Raw genomic sequence first — 20,974 nt, 5'->3', positions numbered from 1 at the left:
GGGCTTCCTGATCCAACCACAAGGCCTGCTTTGCAAGTATATAGAACTCAGGATGAAGGCTTCCTGTCCAAAAGGATTTGGTCGGTTGTCACTTGACAATTCCCAGCCAGCACAAGGGAGGAGAGGGGGGAGATAGGTAGAGTTGTCTCTGCTTTGGAGGATTAAAAAAAAAAAAAAAAAAAAAAGGAAAAAAAAAAGGAAAAAAAAGGGTACAGATGCTTTCTGAATGCAACCAACTGCTGTATCCACAGCTGAATTCAATGCGCTTAACAAATAACGGCAATTTAGCTATGCTTGCGAGGAATAGCTTGAGTCACTTTGCATTAGCATCTGGCTGAGTGTTAAAGTCATTTCTACATGGGGAGCAGAGAAAAGAAATTTCTGCTCCGAGCATCCTTTCAAGAATGCTTAAATATTTGAATATAAATTCCTTTGTGCTTGTGATCACTTCTTCTTATATCTGACACTCTGCTTTTCCCTTTTCCCTTCTGGTACTCTTCTATGTGAAATGCCGTAAACATGCTCCATCCCTCCTCTCTTTCTTTCTCTCGCCCCATACCAGCACTCTTATTCTTCTAAGAGAGATTGTATGTACTGCCAGATACCTATTACACTGACCTCTTTTTCTTTTTTCCTTCCCCTTCCTCTCAAGAAAGTGCATGAAATTGGGAGTCATTTCTACATCACTTACACCCAGGGTAGACTGATGAAAAAAGTACAGTAGTGAGAGACTCACATGTACATTTAACATTCATTACCCAGACTGCTGGCTTCTCACAGCTTATTGATCAAACTCCATCTAAAAACAGGGAAAATGGAAAGCTATCCAAATTAGCAATCTGCTCATTCTGGACAATATTGTTTGACTCACGAGCTTCCTAGGATGACTGACTTTCAAGTTTCTGCTGAATAGCTGATCATTTTTATTCATTCTATTTATCTGCCTACCTCAGTGATTCACACAAGGCCTTACAGTGAAAAGCCACTAGAAGCAGTTTCAATAAAATTCAGTTTACACCAAATGCAACAACAGTCATCTTTGTTGTACTGCACGACAAAGGCTGTATCACCTTAGAAAATATTGCAGGGGAAGAGAGGAATTGAGGAAAAAGTCTTGCTAAGCATATGATGTTGAGACACACACAGGAGTCTGGATGTATATCTTAGGTGGCAGTATTGTAAGGACAGCTTACTATAAATGTGGCAGCAAGTACTGGCAGGTCTATTTATCCTCCGTAAGCCAGGGTAATACATGGAAAGACATCAGGTATTTCCAGAGAAAAGCAGCAAATCACAACCACTTTGACATACGCAACATTTGCAGTACATACAAATTTTACTAGAGAATATTTACTTTGTCAGTGTTTTGTTACAGCACAGCTTCGCAGGCCAGTTCAAAAGCAGAGGTGGTAAGGCCCATACATTCTGCTGCCCCTAAGTTTCACTGCAAATATTTGGTACAGTTTGTGTTGTCAATTCTTCATTTTTTCAATTTTGTTAAGTCATCTAACATGACATGACAGAGCTACATTGCAATGGTCACAAAATATCACATATGACAACCTCACAAGGCTAAATACCCAGAAGCTGAGCCTGAGTATCAGCAAAGCTTATATTCCTAAAGAAGCTTGAATATTTTCAAATCCAGCTCATCTCACAAACACATGTAAGCATTTTCATAAAGCAAGATTTCCACTTAGACCCAAAGATTTCCAAGTTCACCTTCTCATAATACACGCTGACAGGCTGGAACACAGAATTAGTGGCCTCCAAAGGTCTTGTGAGGGCTTTAACTATCTCTGCCTCCTCCCCACTCTCCCCCAGGGGTCTCTAGGTCTCTCTCTCTCTCTCTCATGTCATCTTTTGGTTGTGGTTCTCGGTTTACTTTTTACATTTTTTGAAAGAAGCAACTGTTCTGTTTAAAAACAGGGAAGAAGAAAATAGAGCACGAAAAAGGAGGGAAAAAAAAAAAAGACAAAGAACCTGACTATGTATCTGCAGGGAGAGCCAAATACGATCTTTGACCCTTTGCAAAGGGAATCTTGGAAACTCACCTTGTCTGTCCTGCAGTTATTGAGACCCAGGCTATTCACAACGGCCACCTTCCCATCCAGCACCTGTTGTTCCCTCCGAAGTTGCTCCTTCATCTGTCGGGCCTCCTGGATTGCCTTGGTAACAGCATCGTGGTCATTTAAATAACCTGACGACGTGATAGAAGAAAGGATATCTTAAAAAAAGAAAGTTATAAGAAAACACTTTAGCTTTCATCAATGAAATGCACCATTGGTTTATCATTATCAACGAGAAAGAGTTAAAAGGCAGCGCCCAGAAACCCACCCATGCTTTGTAATTCTGTTATTGTTATGACAGAGCCACCTGGATAGAAAGCATGAGAAACCTCAGCGCCAAAATCATCATCCTGATATTTGATCCCATTAGTTTCATTATTTCCCTGATGCTGCAGAGGTCAGCCCTGTGGTTTGTATGGAGCAGGATGTAACTGGATAAGAGCTTGGGGAAGCTTTGATCATGCCAGCAATCCCCAAACTCTTAAAAATAGACCATTTCATTCTTCCCCTTCTTAAAACTTGTGAATACATTAAAATAAACCACAGGTGGCGGTGCTTTGCTATAGATATGAAATGCATAATGGCTGGAAAGAGAAACCTCATCCACTAAATGCTCCCCACCACCACCTGTCATTCAGAAATGTATAAGAAACCATAGCTACACGGACCTACATTCCCACTCCTATTCAAGCTGCTAATAGTAGGTCAAATGTCCACTGTTTTGCTGCAAATTCACAGCCTAGGGCTTAGCCTTAGTAGTCACTGAATTATTTCCTTTTAAAATGTTACAAGCATCACCAGCACAGCTAATACTATTTAATTTTAAATGTGACACTTTGTCATTTTTTTCCTTTAGCGTACTGTAGATTATACTTATTATGATCTGCATGTGATTTGTAGGATAGAATACTGATGGGAGACTCCAAGCCCCAGTCTATTTTTCAAACATTAAAGGAGAGGCTAATATCTATCAATCTCCCTCCCCCTCTCCACATCCCCACACGCGTGCGCACGCACACACTTCTTTCTGTCTTTTAACTAGGGCATAAAAACGGCATAAAATGAATCTGTAATATGAAATTGCCCAGAAAAGGGACTTCTGTTTGTGACATGAGGCTAAATCTAACCAGATCCATTGGTGAATTGTGACAGATGGAGGGACTGTGAGACAGAAGGCAGGCACTAATCACACACAAAATGACCGGCTTGCCTCAACATGTTCCATGGATTCCAGCAAACTTTACACCCTAATCCATTTTTAGAACAAAAAACATCTGGGCCATAAATCCTCTAATCTGCCAAAACACGCTATTAAATCCCATGATTTGTTGAAAAACACTAAGATTAAAGAAAGGAAATATAAAATGGCTAACTGCCGTGTTAGGAAAGTGTTATTAATACTCTTTCTTTGTCTCAATTATGAATGTTCTGTTCCTAAAGAGCCTTGTCTAATCATGTCAGATTACACATCCTTGTTGTATTGCTAGACTCTTCTATCTGATCCACTGATTGCCAAAAAACGTAGGACATTGTCTTGCTGCTTAAAACATTTCAGGGGAAGAAGCTGATGTCAGATTAGTTCAGTGCTGTGCTGCTGTCAGGATTCTAGTTTGGTTTGGGTTTTTATTGTTGTTTTTTTAGGCTGCAGACAGAATGGGACTGGTATTTCCGTCTTCCTTGGCGCGCAAAAACTCTAGAAAGAAAAATTTCTGTGCGGTTTGACAGTTGTTAATTGTGCTAACAGTTAGCTTTTGGCTAAATAGCCCCAAATCCAGAGAGTTTTATATGAAATAACTTCATCAACATTGCTTTTCTCAAATGACCCAGTTCAGCAACTCCCAGCCAATGGAATTCCAGTAATTCCAGCCTTCCCAGCATAAGGAAGGATACAACCTGTACCAGCACATTGCTACCAGCTGATTTTTTTTTTTTACTTCCATTTTATCAACTTGCTTGGTTTCTTCCCCACTTTACATCTGTTACTGATAAAGCTTGCATGTAGTCAGAATAAATTAAAAAGGAAGCAAACAAACAAACAAACAGTAGTATTGCTGCTCTTGATTAGGCTAGGTATAATACTTCCAATCTGTAATACAGCCGGATTTGCCTAGGAACTGGAATTCACGCCCTTCTCCAGACTATTTGGCTTTTCCTGAATACTGCTATCTTTGAGACAGTTTGGCACATGACAGTGAATAAAAGCAAGCACTCCTTATGTTTTTCAGTAGCTGCCAAGATGCTGGTGTGCAGGGAAATGATTAATATAGAAGCGAGTTGAATGTAAATTATTGTTGTTTAGGGTAGGTGGTGAATTATTGACAGAGAGGGGAACTGCATTACATAAAATGCACTTAGTTACAAGGATTGCCAAACTAGCATAGAGATGTTGCAGATAATGGCAAAGGGCAGAGAGAAGTTGTTTCTGTTTTTAGTACACGGACATATGCCTGTTCCCAAAAAGAAATGCTTGGATTTAAAGTCATACATGAAGCCACGACATTTGTGACTGCTCAGTCTGTGGCATAATTTATACGCTCTAAGGATAGCTCTAGAAAAGGACTACATATCTGTATGCCTGAATGCAGCTATACTGTTAATCATGAGAGGCTGCAAGTTTACGTCCTCCAAAGACAACTGAACAATACCTGAGCCTTTCTCCATGCCATGGGAACCAAGTAGCTTGAAGAATTGCTTTCAGAGAACAGTTTTAATTTGGAGTTAGTGGCAGTGAAAAGTGACAGCTCAAATGCATCCCAGCAAGGTGGACTGTGCATACCTAGGACAGACAACTTGTGCCTTGCGTTGACAGCTCCAGTCATTCAAATGCTGGAAAGTAACTACCTGGGAAATGACAGCATGTTTCCCAGTGACTTTCTGTAGAGGGATTAATCTCTCAAGATAAAAGTGATCCAGCTTCTCTACCATTTTTAGGGACCTTAGTATTGCTAAAAATGCTCTCGAAATATTTTGCGGCATAGCTCCTACTGGAGTCTGACTTGAAATTTTATGCTCATTTGTTTAAAATCACAAAATGGTTTCAACATGATCGTGAGTTTTAGTCGCTGTAGCTTTGGTTGGATCTGACCCAGCAGTTAGCTGGAAAAGACTCTGTAGTGTTCACAAGCATTTTGTTCTTCTAGTCCTCCATTAAAGGATAAACCTTTGTTAGAAGTAGACTATGTCCATACAGCTCCTGCACCAGTTAAACACTGCTTATCTTATATATACAGTACACAGAGTGATACCGCTCAGCAGCCTCGAAAAGTCACTTTCTATATTTGTAGCTGAGAGATATACAGCAGTGAACTCTATGTCATTAACAATAACTTAAGTATGTTATCTTTTGCTCCACAGTTTTCCATGGTTTATTAATGGTATAACACATTAGTTCTTCTTACAAGAGTGACCTTTAAAGCTCCATTCATCCTCACAGCTTTTATCCAATTACATTATCACTCATTACAGGTACAGCATTCCAAAATCTGCATCTTGTTAAAAGAAGTAAATTGCAGGGGTCTCAAACCTATGAAAAACTATCAGGTGTGTAGGGAAAGAAGATTGGAGAGGAGAGAACAAGAGATGTTCTGCCACTGAGATGCAGGTCAGGTGCTTAATTCCACATCTAAATGTGATGCTCACTCTATTAACGACAAAAAATTTAATGTGAAAAACATGAAACTCGATGCATTGTACATGGAGAGCGGTAGGGCCAGGCAAATTAAAGATGAAATTCATCGTTACCTACCACAGTTAAAGAGTATAGGATTAATAATAATACATGGGTTAACAATTAATAATGTGATATTTGCAAAATATTTATCTAATTATACCATGTCATACTAAATAAAGTTATGTTCTTTTCTAAAAGGCATAGATGCATATTCTCTGACTGACATACATAATTCTCATCAATATTAGCAATAATCATGTACGCACAGTGGGAGAGTAATACAGTGGAAGCTAGATCTGGTTTGATCTTTGGACATAACTATGGGTCTTCCCGGTGTCTATGTAAGTAGAATGTGGACTACAATGAGTTTGGGAGAGACCCATAGGGACACAAAAAGACCTTACTACATAGCACTGAGATGTAGCAGAAACATGTTCTGATAGGTTTGACCTATGGCTTCTTTTGGTTTTTTGTGCCGTCCCTGAAAGTCGCCAGCAGGGGATGTTTTTAGAAGCAATAAGACACACAGCAGCAAAGGTACAACCATCTGCCTCCCTCAACTCCCTAAACAGAGCTTGATTTGCATGCTGAAATCTTAATTCAAGTTATATCCAATCACTTCATGGAATAAAATGTTTCAGTTACAAGGATGAAGAATGGGGGTGTACACATTTTATGTATACACACAAAGAGCATACACATCAGACCTGTAAAATCACCACTACAACTGTTACCATTTTGACGGTCTTTAGGCAAAGAGGCAATTTTGGCAGGAGGAAGAATTAACACTATTTTCTGGAACAATGTGAAAAACAGCCAGTCAAAACTTTTTGCAACATACAACATCAAACTCAGCTTTTTGAATGAACCTGGGGATTGTTTTGCTCATTAGACTCAGGTAAAATAACATTCCATGCAGCTTTTTAGTGGACTAAGGAGTAACTCTGTAATTTCGCAAAGATGTATTTGCGTATATAGACTTTTAACTTAAAGGGAGTTTTTTTTAAGTTTCTCTATCACTTTTAGATGACAGTACAATATCATGGGTCTTTAATGGCTGTCATTAGACAGGTCGCTGTCTTTAATGTATACCATTAAACAAACAGCATTATTTAACTTTTATTGATAAAGCAGTGTCTGGAATAACACAGGTTTTTGCTTTCTGAGTCTGCAAAAGTTACAATGCTTGGCCTAAAATGGCAAATCTGTGGGAGTTTCTTCATTGCCATCAATAAATGTTGCACTATGGTCAACCTGTGACAGCTCATGGACCGCTGTCTGGCACTGGCTAATAAACGTCCACTTTCCCTTAATACCTATTAATCACTGTGAGGAAGGACAAACAAAATTGAGCTTACCTATTGTGTTAGCTCTGGCCGAAGGACTAGCTAATGTTGCTGGCACGGAGGACTTCAATGAACTGGCCCCGCTATTTATTCTCAGAGTTGGCATATGAGGAGAGGTGGGTGATGTGGGAGACTTGCCATCAGATGTCTTGGGTTTGGCTGAAAGGTTCAGAGGCTGGGCCACTTCATCCTATGACGAGCACAAGAGAAAAGAATGTTATTAAAAAACTTCTGTTGGCACAACACTGTCCAAGCAAAACCAGCTGTTTTCAGCTCATATGAACTCCTAAACCTGAAAGGTTGTAAGATGTATATTAAAATCAAATGTGATACTGTCTTGCCATTCCAGTTTGGAAGTGAAATGACTGATAAACTGGAAAATTAGCACAGCATGATCAGAGAACACCTTCCATTTGCACAATGTAGTAATTGTCTCTGATGAAATTATTCATATCAAGATACCAGCTTCTTTTAGTAAAATCAAGAGGAATTTTACAGTTACAATTTTTGTTATTTTATTTTAAACTTGATATAGATGATTTAAATAAGAACTGAAGAGCATTTTCACTTAAAATTCAACCAGCACCACCCAAACTGGGCAAATGTGTTTGAGTGAATGGGTTTTCAGTTGGGTTATTTTGTTGACCTTTTGTTTTGTGGGTTTGGGTGTTGGGTTGTTTTTGGTTTTGTTGTTTTTTTTTTTTGTTTTTGTTTTTGTTTTTTTTTAATTTATAATTTCCTCTGAACTTCCCAGGCTTAGAATTCCAAGCACAAAATTACAGGAAATAAATACATCTTTTCCACCACAAAAGGAGAGCAGTAAGAACTTGTCCTTTCTTTCCACAGAATTTGAAACAATAGCCTGGATAATTCTGCAAAAGCCCCTAGATTTTTTCATCTTTTGCAGATCCAGACTTTAAGATTTCAGTAATTACTATTATGCAAAAACAGAAAAATTGGGTGACATTTTTTGCAGGGTAACTGGAATTATTCCTGAACCTGGCTTGATTACACAGAGTAACAGAAAGTGCTATAAAACACATTAAAATTCTAAGTCATGCATTTCTCTTTGACCAAAATAAAATACAATAAGGAAAAGACAACAGAGAAGGGAGAAAAAGCTTTTCAATAAGGGGGATATTTCAGTTTTAACTGACTTTTAAATGACCAGAATTAATGGATATGGTATTAGATCCAACCACCTCATATTAGCTTAGCTCTCCTCTGACACTGCGGCTTAGGAAAGCCATCCTTTACCTGCAGGAAGTGTTACATCACACAACTGGGTTTCGGCTGTAGGCACTGAAGCCACCGATTCCGATATCCCTAAGTTGTAAGTACATTCAGTTTTATAGAATTATTCCTGACTTACAGCAATGCAAAGCTGACTGGAATTAGACTCATAATGTTTGAGTGTTTTACTGTTACCACTAAGGTGTCTGTAACTACTATCATATAACACCTGATTCTTTTCCACAGAGGGTGGTGTGCTGCCGTAAAGAAGGGATTTTATAGTTGCTGTCCCTTGTGGAAGTATGATGTAGAGGGTACGTCTCCAAACACAGGACAATTCTGCAAAGCACTGTCATGTAACTTTCCCATTACCTTAAAGAAACAAGCTCTGAGAAAAGCACTTTTGTTATATCTGATTATTTCTACGCTTTTCTATTAAGTCACAGTTAAATTAAAGCTTAGCGGACAAACATACCAGGAACATTGTGGACAAAGTTGTCATCTTTAAAGTGGTATTTAAGCTGTCCTAGGTGCAACTTGTGCATAAAATAAAGGGGGGAGGGGGGCGAAATCATTGCATAAAATCGCCTTAGGAGCCTGTATTCTGTATTCTCAGAAGTGACTTAGGCACCTAAAAGGCAGAGTTCTGTTGATCTAGGAGTTTCAAGCCTTGGGGTTAAAAATGTCACCCAGTTCAACCAGCATTTGACTTTTAAAGAAGGTATTGACACCTTACAGAAATACAAATCCGTCTGTGTTAGAATAAAATGGATTAACCTACTAGCCAAACGGAAGGGGACTTGCTCTGCTGTTCCACCAATTTCAATTAAAAAAAAAGATAAAGTCCCACAACAGTTCAACTATGAGGTTGTGAAATCAGTACTGAGATAGTTGCATAAAAGTGTAAGTACAAACTAGCCAACAAACCAATCAAACACAGCGACCCTGTGCCAGACAAGGATCCCTGAAGAGCAAAGTCATCTGTTTGGAAGACAGTATCAGAAGCAAAGCAAACCTGCCCACAGACTTGTTTTGGTTCCATCCAAGAGGGACTGAACACATTCCTCGTATATTCAATTCTTGACCTCTGTTGTAAGTCTCAACAAAAGGGACTGATTAGTTTCAGATATGGTAGTAAAAGCTGCACCGCGCTTTCTGGCCACTGCAAATCTAACCGAGAGCAGCACCTCAGGCAGAGCAGCAACAGTCCCTGATGGGAATGGCTCTCACTCACTGCAAAGTCAGCCTGGATTCCAGCCTGTCTCTTCATGCTGAAAGGTTTTTTCCAATCTTGTCCTTTTGACTCAATGCCTCAGCTATCCTGTCCCTATAAAGTTAGTTTCCTTCCTTTCTTTTGCTCCTTCTCCCTTTCCTCAGTTCTTCTGTTCCCATTTTTTAGCCTGGTATGAAGGCAAGGTCTTGTGCAAGTCCACTACAAAACATTGGGTTTGGTCTCATTTAACGCAAGTTAGAAATGGGGGGAGGTGTTTTTTTTTTTTCCATCAAGCAATGAAGCTGTCTGCACTGTAACTATTCTTGGTAGTAAGAATGCTCTTCTTCATTCAAGTCAGCACAGCTTTCTCTGGAGCCAAGTAGTATAAGGCCTTGTGGAAATAATAGAAGTCGACAGTTCCAGAGCTGATAAATGTCATTCCAAATTGCCCCTTCATTCACTTTCATTGTGTGTTCAGGCTAATGGTAAATTAATCGGAGGTCACAGAAGCTTGCTTCTCATAAAGGAGGATAAGTAAACAATTTTCAGCTATTATATGTATTTACAAAATTATATTACTTCACTGTTCAGTCTTCATAACATTTTTGCTTCTGTTATTTCAAAGAGCATTCTCAATTCCTCGCTGGAAGTCAAATGCATTAAAAATTCAGTCAGAGAGTTTAGAAATCCTACACTGGATCATGAGTTGATAATAATTTAAGTCATTTCCTTTACTGCAGTGGAACTACACTGATTTATTCCATGGGTGTCTAAAAAATATCTGGGAGACAGGTAATAATATACAATTGTGTTAAGTGTGAAGATGACTGTTAGGATCTTAACTCTTATACTCAGTGTGCCATTTTACTCTTTTTCTTATCTGCAGACATAAATTCAAAATTCTCTAGTCTTCCAGTTTAAATCAAGAACTGTACTGTCTTCATTATTGATTTGCACCTGTGTAACCATGAGAAGAATTAGGTGTTGGCCTACCTTTAACTATAAAATCTCCCGGCTAACATTCTGCCACATTACAGATTTAGCAGGCTTCACTCTCAGTTATATCAAGGCTGTGTATAAGTGTAGCATGCCAGCTAGGGCAAATAAAAGTAATAAAAAGAAAAAAAAAAAGATGCAGCATGTTCACTCCAGGTAGATGGTATCTTTCAACAGCCAGAAGATTTGATTTTATACAGTGGGATCACAGAATCTAGAACTACACGCTGCACTTCATTTTTAAGAAAAAGCTCTGTATTGATTGGTCCCTGCCTTTTTTTGACATGCAGTTATTCTAAGATGTCATTGATAAGGTGTTTTTTTTTTGTCAAGCCAATATTTTTTAGAGAGTTAAACAAAGTCAAACATTTATTTATGTATCACCCAAAACGATTAATGCTTAGACCAGAGGATGTTAAGACCCAAAAGGCTTGTAATAATATAAACACAGATGTGATGAAAGTAAAATATGATCTTGATTAAAGGTTATGAAATGTTTCCTTTAAAGTAGCGCATTTGTCTAACAAAACAAAACACACATTCACAAAAAAAAAAATGTAGAGAATAAAGCATAAGCGAAAACACACAATAGAGGGCTAATAAAATGAAGTACCCACAGCACGAGCAAAGCACTGGTAAAGAGATTCCCACACCCTACATTACAGCAGTGTCAGAATAGTCACTATTTTAGGGAGAGCTGGTTGTTTGCTTGCCAGGATTGGAAGACTGTTATTAACCAAAACTATGAAGCCTGAGGAACTTTAAACCCTTGATTTGCTCTGGATTTTTTTCTCAGCTGATCTCTAGACATAGGAGGGAAGAAAGAAGATCCCTTCATCTACACGAGAATTTGGGGGGTAAACAAAATATTCAAGAGCTGTATTTTGTAGCTTCACTCAATCTGGATTTGTAAAAGTTTGAGATTTCATATTTAAGCATCAGACACTGGAAATCTCCAAATATAAGTGTCTGACAAGCAACATTTAAATAGAAATACTGCTGGTAAGTGGAGGGGGCATCACACTGCTTTTGTAAGGTTTGTATGGTCCTTTGAAAAGGTAAAATGCTAGGTAAACACAAAGTGCTTATTAATATGGGAGGAAAAAATGAAAGAGAGAGAAAAGGAAAGGATTTGGTCACAGTCACACAGTAACGTAGCAGCAGAGTTTCAGACAGACCCAGGAATTCTGAGTCAGAGTCACCAATGTTGCAAATAGTAGCTGAAATGGTGTCTTTTCTAATCTTTCAATCATGCTGTCTCTATTTACTTCCTCCTAAGATAAAAGGTTAATTTATCTCTGTGGAGAATGGATATGGGAAAAGAAGGGAATAAAATCTGATTTTGAGAATCTCTCTAAACCGTTTATTAAAAATGGCCCTATTTCAACACCAAGAGCTGAATAAAAGACTGATAGCCCAGATGAATGAACCAGTCTCAAAGAAAAAAAGGGTGTGTGTGCGTAAGAACCCAGACAATTAATTTGGATTTCATAATCTCACTTCCTTTTACTTCTTTTAAACATTAGTATACTACTAAAATACAGTTACTGAATTATTGTACTGTCATTTAGTGTATCCCACTGTGGCACCCACTGAAGGTCCAGGTTGCACAGTTTATTACAAAATCATGAACTGCTCTGTGTATCATCTGACTGGCAACACAAACGTGCTTAAATGACCTGGCATAAGCACAGACTAGCATGCTCTACTAAAGAGGCTTTTCATGACCTCTGGGAACACATTCACCACATCTTGCTGCCTATTTAAATGACCTTGACAGTACAAATTGCAGCCAAATGAGTTAATAATAAGAAGCTGGAGATGGGGGTTCTAAAACAATACCTCTGCCACCTCACCAGAAACAAAGCCTCATTCCCCCCTTCTGGTTCTGTTTTGTGGAGATCTTCATTTCAAGAGAAATGCAAAATATGGAGCACTTACTGGCGTGTCTGGGGCAGAAGACAATGATTATTGTTGCCCACTGAACAATACAGCCAGTCAGCGGCTTATCCATTCAGTCTCATGTTCATCCTGCAATGTCTAACCAAAAAGTAGCAGAAACCGAGGTGCAACAGTGTATACCCGAAGAAAATCCTTTGGCATCATTGTCCCTCAAGACTACAGTTGTCCATACACTCACACAAAGATACTGGCAGCTTCCTTCACATCCCCTCCCCTTCCTCTGAAGCCACTCATGATGAAATTATCAGTAGTGATAATAAGAAGCCGAGAGGTAAAGGCAGTTGTGAAACATGTTGTATAAATGAGTCATGCTGCTGATATTATCCTCACTGATGAAATAATTGTATTAAATTAAGCAGGGATGTTCACATGACAGGATGGGTGAATTAGATAATGCTCATCTGCAGCTGTACCTCCTCCTGCCACATTCTCAAGTTTTGATTAAGAATAATGTGTCCCTTCCTGCAAAGGTGGAGATTTCTCTAACTACACAGAAAGAGAGATGGAGACATAAAAACAGGCATCTTGGTTATGATATGATAATCAACACAACAGAATTATTCTTTAGGTTCAGAGAAGTCAGTTTATCCTACTCTTGCCCATGACTTTGAATGCCAAAGCACACGGTACAACTAGACCAGTTAGAAAGGAAAAGGCTCCACTGACAAAGCAGAGGGCAAATATTAGGAAGAACTGTCTTCTTTCTTTCTGATCCTGCAAAGTGCACAGACTTTTCCTTCTGTGATGGCTGCAGAAACATCTCAGCCTGAATTTCTACCTATACCCAGAGCAGGGTTCTTCATTGGTGTTGCTTTGCGGAGAATATTTTCCTGAACACGTTGCTCTCAGAAGGTGGAGACTTTCTGCACGTCACCCAACCCAAAGTTAGAACTTCCAGACTTTACTGATATTGCCCAAATACTCATATTCATAAGAGTCAAAGTGGAGAACTGAGCTGCGTTGTACTTGGGACAAATATTCTTTTTGCTCTCCGTCTGCTTCTTTATAGGACTACTCAAACAACAAATTACTCCCAAATTCTGATTTATATACTGGGAGTATTCTTGCACAGACTCCATTCCTGTTCATGGGGAAAACTGCTGCAGGAACACACCAACTTAAAACTGTTTTGTAGCACCAGGAGCACACAGCATTTTTCCCCAGTCCCTTTTTACAACACCAGGGGCTCTCAGCGAGAATATTCTCTGGGCACTTTGTCCTCTCAGAAAGATCACTAAATTCTTCCCATTTAATTTCTCTTTACAGGAAGCCTAGCTGCCAGGCAAGAAGTCTGCAGTTACAAAGACTAATTTGCTGCCCTGGAAACCCCAAGCTTTGACTTTGTCTAGTCCACATGTTGTCACAGTAACGTAAGAGGGCTGCTGGGTGGTTTTTCCCTTTGTGTTTAGCATTGTTGTTTCCCGAGGTTGTACACAGGATTCAAAAACAGATATATGAAGAACAAAGAGGAGTGTGCAAAATGACCTGTCTATAAACATGGAAGGCCCTAGGAGCTGGTTGCCTTCCCCTCCTCCCCACAACCTTTTTATCTGGTGCACAGTACTTACTCTGTAGTATTGCTCTACTCTGAGTCACAGAATACAGATGCTGAAAAACAGAGGACCAAGTGCCAAACAAGTCTAGGATCATTTTCATCCTCCAGCTAGCTCAGATGTGGCAGTGTGGACTATTTCAGCTGCAGGGCAGCCTAAAAGTGGTGCCTGTGGAGAAAGCTACATAACTTGTTTTCAGAGTCTACATCCAACGATGATCTGGCACAAAGGCCTTAATTTCGTGTAGCAGCTGGTGATACCTCTGCACACAAAACCCTAAAAGCAACTCCTTACAAGTCTTCAGGAAAGACAAGTGCCACACTGGGACCTAGCCCTTTGGGATCTCGCGGAGCACAAGCCAGGCTGTTTGGCCAACAAATACACCAGGGCATGCAGCTTAGCAAAATGAGCAGACTGGTATGTGTTTACCCAAAATTCATTCATTTAGTTTCACAAATCCTCAGAGAAGCATCCTCCAAACCATACTTGCAGCTTCTGGCTGGCTTTGGACTGCTAAAACACCCACCATCCTTGTGAAGTCTCCTGGTAATCTCCACAGACAAACAGCACAATGTGTTTGAGGAAAACGGCTGGTATGAGATTTGTAGGCTATTTTTGCTTGATCATGAGTTTCCAGTCACACCAACCTCTAGGGAAACCTGACAACTTATGGATGCTTATCCCAAACCAGATCCAAACGTCAAACATTCATTTTCATCCACACAAAAGTAACTTACTCACTGCTATCACCATAATTCTGCTGTTTGGGCATTTTCTCTTCTGTTAGACTGAAACAAGCAGAAGAGAGAGCTGCTCAGCACACTGCTTAGGACCCAGTATGTGGATTTTCAGTATAGCACTGCAGGAACAAAGAGCTTTTAGCATTTCTTGCACCTCATAATGAAAAAGCTCCTTCTCATTCTGCATCTCTGAGTGAGTGAAAATTTAACGCTGTAGCCGCATTTACAAAAAAACTTCAGTGATGCTCACTCTGAGAAAATCCTGCCAGGTTTGGAGGTTTGGCCTGAAATGAGAATGGTCCATCTTGAGTAAAGATAAAATATGAGCCAGTGCAGAGAGACCAGCCACTTGGGATTCTGCTAGTCCATACTGCATCACAAACTTGGGTCCTGTGGTTAGCTTTTTGTTTCTAATATCTATTGTTCAGCTGTATTTCTCACATCACTGATGTACCTATTTATTTGGTATAATGCTATTAATGAAGCACTTCTCTAAGAAGGCTCAAGTCAGCTGCTAAGCAGGAAGAGTGACTTAGGCGCAGGTCAGCAGGGATTGACGCAGATACTGCAAATCTTCAGGGGAAGACAACAACTGATTTTTCATGCTTTTAACCATGCAAATCACTTTACATGAGGTAAAAATCATTAGAGAGGATCACAAAATTGTGGGGGACAGGAGCAGAAAGGATTCTTTCCAGAAAGAATGCTTGTTCCTAACTGACCCCCACTGAAATGTGAGGGGAAAAAAATAATCACTTCTCCAGTGTACCAAAGGAATATGAATTAATAAAGCTCATAATTACTCTGACAGTTTTTGCCTTATTTTATAAATGGGATGAATAAGGCACAAAGTGGCTAAATGATTTGCCTAACCTCACACCGTGAGTAAACAGCTGACTCATAAGGAAGAGCAGATCAATTGCCACTCTTACTCAGACCAATGTTTTTGGGTATTTTTTTGATACTGAACTAAACCTTCTAAAATGTCCAGCTGCTTCAAAAGAAGTTGCAAGAAAAAAATACTTGTCAGACAGTTTGATCTGTGGCATATATTCCTGAACTTGTGCTGGGTAGCAACTGGAGTGGCCCATGCCCTGAAGCATGATGCCTCGTAGCTTGGGTTTTGGTTAGATTTTTTTTTTTTTTTTAAATATCTTTGCAACATAACTCTGTCCGTATAAAACCCAGAAGTCTAAACATGTGGTGTTGTGTCCTTAATAATGTATTCTCCCACTCATAACAAGGCTGTTTAAAAAATGGCCATAGACATTAGACTAGATTTTGCTCACTGCCTAAATCAAACTTGGGAGTCACCACCTTCCAATGAATAAACCTCAGTAAATGTTAAGCAGAATGCACAGCAATGAAAACAACAAAACCTGAAAGGACAGGGAAGGACTTGGAAGGAAATAAAACAAGGACCTGCAAAGCCAAACAGCATTACAAACTGGTACATTTTAAATGAACAACAAGAAAACAGAAGCCACACTGATCAAAGCCTCCCACCTCCTCTCTGTGGTGGATGACACCTTCGCTGGGAGCACACCACCACCTCTAACCCCACACCTGCAAAAGGAATTAATTTCAAAAAGAATACAGACCAAAGTGTACCGTATCAAAACAAATTAGCAACAGACCCCTCCTCCTGCTGTGGTCAGGCAGGAGAAGCAAAGATGCTGCACGGATTCTAAGATTCAGGGGGAAAAAAGACAAAACAAAACCAAAAAAACCCCAGCTGTTGAAAACTTGAGAAGAAACAAGTCAAAAGAGCTTGAAAGAAAAGAGATTTCAAACAGCTTGGACAACTGGCATTGGGCTATGAAATTCCTCTTCAAAAACCACCTGTGCTTTCTCTGACTTTGGATATCTCTATGTATTCTACGTAGAGTTTTCACTAAAAGAGGCAGCAATGTATGCAGCACTGCAAATAAGTAGTACAAAGATAACATGCACTGGTTTTATTTCCAGATACAATTGTAAGGAAAATGTCAAAATATGTTTTGTAACTGTAGATATGACCTGCTTGACAATTTGTTTTTCCAACTAATAGCTTTTCAGAGGGAAACTATCAACACAAAACTCATCCATCTTTAATGTTTGCGTGTTATTAACAACATCCCAGAACACTAAAATCAAAATGATTTTACAACTCTGTCTTGCTGGATACTCTATCATTTCATCTCCTTTTAGCGGTAAGATGAAATCTAATCAGCAGTTCCAGAAACTGAAGGGAGTTTAACATACTGTAGGGAATGTTCAAAGCAAACACATGCTCCATCATTGAGTACCACACTCACAGAAGAAGAATTTCTTTAATATTTATACCCTATCCATAATCGCATACATGGGGTTAACTACTTGAGTGTATGCCTGTTGAGAAGGGTTGTTCCTTTTCCTACGCCACAGTCATGCCTTTTTTTCTTGGGTCATGTCAAAGACACTCAGGTTTAATTCCTGACTTTCCAACAAACTTTCCCCATGAAGTTGAATGAGTCACTCATTATCTAATCTTCTGCACATGGTCACTAACATCTTGACGAAGTTATGATAAAATATAGCCAAATATAAATTTTAGTGTTCTGCACAAGTGCAAATGGCTACAGAAAGTAAAGGGCCACCTCCTTCATCTCAATACTCACAAAGCTGGAGAAAATACATCCTTTCATCTATGAAAAGGGTTTCTTCTATGAAAACTGGGCATACATCATAGAATCACAGAGTCATAGAATCATATATATGTTTATCTAACTGCATGGGGACACCATCATTTACAACCCTTTAAGTTTAATAAGTACTATTGATATTATATAATTACCCTAATGAACATATTAATCAACCATAATAATCATAATTAAAATTGAAATATATTGTAGTTTCTTTTTTTTTTATTTGCTGCTGTCAGTACTGAATGCAGATTACAAGCAGAACAGTGTTGAAGAAGTATTCAGCCCCCCTTGGTGAATAGACTTCAGATCCTATTCCTGATTCACACCAGCAAAAATGAAATCACCATCAGGACCGGTATCTGGGCCAAATTGCTGGCAGGCACAATGAACCACTAATTGCTAGATTCATTAGTAAGACTCATAGTTTGTCCCCATGAGATGCTGAACACTTTCAGCTCCTTTTAAAACCTAGCATCTTAGAAATTAAAATTAACAACTGCAAACTAGTATTTCTGTTATACTGTAGAAACTCAGCATGAATTTGAAGTCAGATCACAAGAATGCCAAAAATCTATTATGTAAAATTAGGCAGATTTTTATCTACTATTAATTCTGTAGAACATGCATGCATCCATACACAATAGATATTCCATGCTGTTACTCAAGCCTAAACAATTGGTTAAAATAGTTTTTTATAAAGCTGAAAGAAGACAACTGCCTTAAAAAATACCTTTCAAATAGCCCCAGCATCACACTGTTAAGATTGGCCTATTCTTTTCAGACATAAAACAAATGTCTATTTAAGAACACATCCAAATGCATTTCCATCACTCAGCCAGAACACATTCACCTCCCAGAAGCTAACACTGTAAGAGATGGAGAGAGGGAGAGAAGACCTTTAGTCCACCCACCGGCCTCACTAAAGGCAATGAATCCAGCCCTAGCTCATTTCAAGTAGGTTCAATTGTGTCAAAGGTTACCCACAAGCTATTTCTTGATGACTTATAGCTGATGTCTACAGATCTCCTTTTATTTTAATGATGACTTCAATATAGATGTTAAGACATTCTTTGTCTTCACAGAAGTATATGAGAGGGAAGTTGACAACTTAAAAAAAATTCCAAGAGGCTGATTCACTATTTCTGAACAGGGCCAGCTCTGGGCAGTTTTATATCTTATCCAGAAGAGGAAAAAGGGAGAAAAAAAAAAAAAAAGCTCCCTTCATCCTTTTCTCCTGTACTAGAGCTGCTATGTTTTTGTGACTTATTCTGGGCACAAATCCTAGAGGACTGACTCAACATGTATGTCACCAGTTAATTACAGTCAAGACAAGACACTAGGATACTTGGTAAGCATAAGATAATTTTATTGCTTCACCAGTAATAACATATATTTATATAGCATTATTTTGCTCTGTTTGAGCCCAGAGCAATTTACAAAGTGAGTCCCAAATGATACTATCATGGGAATCCTTCCACCCAGCACTGAACTGTAATCATTTGGGGGTGAAGAACAACAGCACGGGAAAAGCAGTAGCAAGACATATTGCATCCATTTGGAATTTCAGATGTCATGCCGATAAAACCCCAGAGAGTTGTTGAAATGTGAGATTATTTTTAGCCTCAAAATTAGTCGGTGTGTGTGCATGTGTGTGTGTGCACATGAGGTCTGTGTGCATGTATGCACGTTTGGCAGTCTTCACCTCTATAGACCTTTTGAGCATACCAGCCAACCTCCATCAGGTTCGATGCAGACCTCAAAGGTCCCACATCACCTGTGTAGAGGGGCAACGGGGTAGGGCAGGAGAATGCTCTTGCCTCTCCCCTAAGGAGAAGACTCCAGTGCTTACCCACACTTTAAGTAAGGCACTGCAGTGCTTACCACACAGTTTACCTACCCCCGGTAAGAGGTATTCTACACTTCCAGTGAGAGTCCAATATGTATTGTGAGAGGTCACAAATGAAACTAGGCTTCACTACTTCTGGCACTGCTGCAGCATCTTGCTCATTTTAAAACGAAGACAGAAGCGAAAGTATCTATTCAGTTTGTTCTGCTCTGCAGGCCTCTGAATACCTACGCTATTTTCTCACTTAGGCTAGCCAAAATGATGTGGCTGTTGCCTTCCTCACCCACTAGCCCCAGTAAACTTTAGTTGTTTGGTACAATAGTGAATCTCCTGGGTACTACACCACCACATCATTCTGCCTATAAGCTGCAATTCACTGGGAAGACTCATTTTGTGTAGAGAAACTGATATTCTGAAGGCTGTGAAATCAAGAACTGTAAATCCAGACATGAAATGTAGTGGGCAAACAGTCATGTGACATCATTTTAATTTCTGCTATCATGTACAAAATGCTACTTGACATGCGCTTCTCAGCCAAATGTATGTGTTGAATTTCCCTGACCCCAAATTAGGTCTGTGCCTTTTACAGAGAATGTTGAAAGCACAGGCTATCTGCACATTTATGATGAATCATATGCAAACAAAGATGAATTAATTCATCACAGAGTTTTAATTGCAGACACTATTTTCAGTGGACATCAGAAACTAGGATAGGAGTACCCAGAAAGGGAACGAAGATAACTTCATAGAAGACTAAGAATATTGGAAATGGGCACAAAAGGGGGTCACTCTGATCTGCAAGGAAAGCAGAAAACCCCCAGAGTTTAGACTACAAGGACTCAAGATTTACTGAGGCAACCAACAGCTAAATTCAAAATATATTAACTTACAGCTGTAACCTGAAGTCTATACAGCTCTTAGCATGGCTAAAGATAAAAGTAATCACTGACCTGGAATGACTGCAGCCCTGAGAGCGCTACCTTTGGAAAGAAAGAAATTCACAAGAACCTAACAAAACAAAACCACTCTCCAGAATTGTTATATAGATATGTTTTCTTCCTAATTGTACACTGAATTAAAGCTGCTTTAGTAATCCCATCACTACTTTACCCCCTTTTCCGGTACACTGCTTCATATTTTTCTCTGGAGCATTTTGGAGATGAATAAATGTACCCCTGAAACTCAACTTTAAGAAGCTTTTTGTGCCAATTTTCCCATGGATATGTCATGTTGGGTTGTGTTTGTCACTATGTAACTCCTGTTGTGTTCTGTTAGCTTGAAATCACGTAACACGATGTGGCTGATTCATGACGTGACATGTCACTGCCTGGCATGTCAGCTGAAAGCCTGTACGAACCCATGTGCTACATCTCCATACACACATAGCTTTTTGAAATGGCCCCTTATTTTGAATCTACTAGCAGGTGCTGGCACATCTACTCAAAAAAGTTTAAGAAATACTAATAACTTTTGAAATGCCCAAAGTTGTATTCTTTCTGGAACCTTACTGGAAACGGAAAAGCCTTCCCTCCAGAGTTTCCATTACAGACATCTTCTCCTCCGTGCACTCCGCATGCCAAGATACCAAGCAATATTTTATCAAAGACTTTTTTCTTATTTTTTTCCCCCCCCAGAGATTCCAGTCACGGCATTAGCTTATATTTCCTTTAAAAGCAGCAG

At 39.3% G+C, this 20,974-nt stretch overlaps 1 protein-coding gene across 10 annotated transcripts in view; it reads right to left on the bottom strand.

Annotated features, from left to right (window-relative positions):
• Positions 1–20,974, bottom strand: part of SOX5 (SRY-box transcription factor 5) — a 341,339-nt gene that overhangs the window by 31,804 nt on the left and 288,561 nt on the right. For 7 of the 10 annotated variants that reach the window (XM_037389411.1, XM_037389407.1, XM_037389408.1 and 4 more), the window contains 2 exons: positions 7,098–7,275; positions 2,055–2,227 (listed from right to left, as the gene is read on the bottom strand). In XM_037389411.1, coding sequence (XP_037245308.1) covers positions 2,055–2,227; positions 7,098–7,275 — 351 coding nt within the window. The remainder of the gene's footprint in view (positions 1–2,054; positions 2,228–7,097; positions 7,276–20,974) is intronic. The other 3 variants (XM_037389409.1, XM_037389410.1, XM_037389415.1) reach the window with 1 other exon arrangement.

The sequence above is a fragment of the Falco rusticolus genome, chromosome 5 (genome assembly GCF_015220075.1).
Source record: "Falco rusticolus isolate bFalRus1 chromosome 5, bFalRus1.pri, whole genome shotgun sequence".
Lineage (NCBI taxonomy): Eukaryota > Metazoa > Chordata > Aves > Falconiformes > Falconidae > Falco > Falco rusticolus.
The sequence above is the reverse complement of the archived record's forward strand: the minus strand, read 5'-3'. Positions and strand labels throughout refer to the sequence as shown.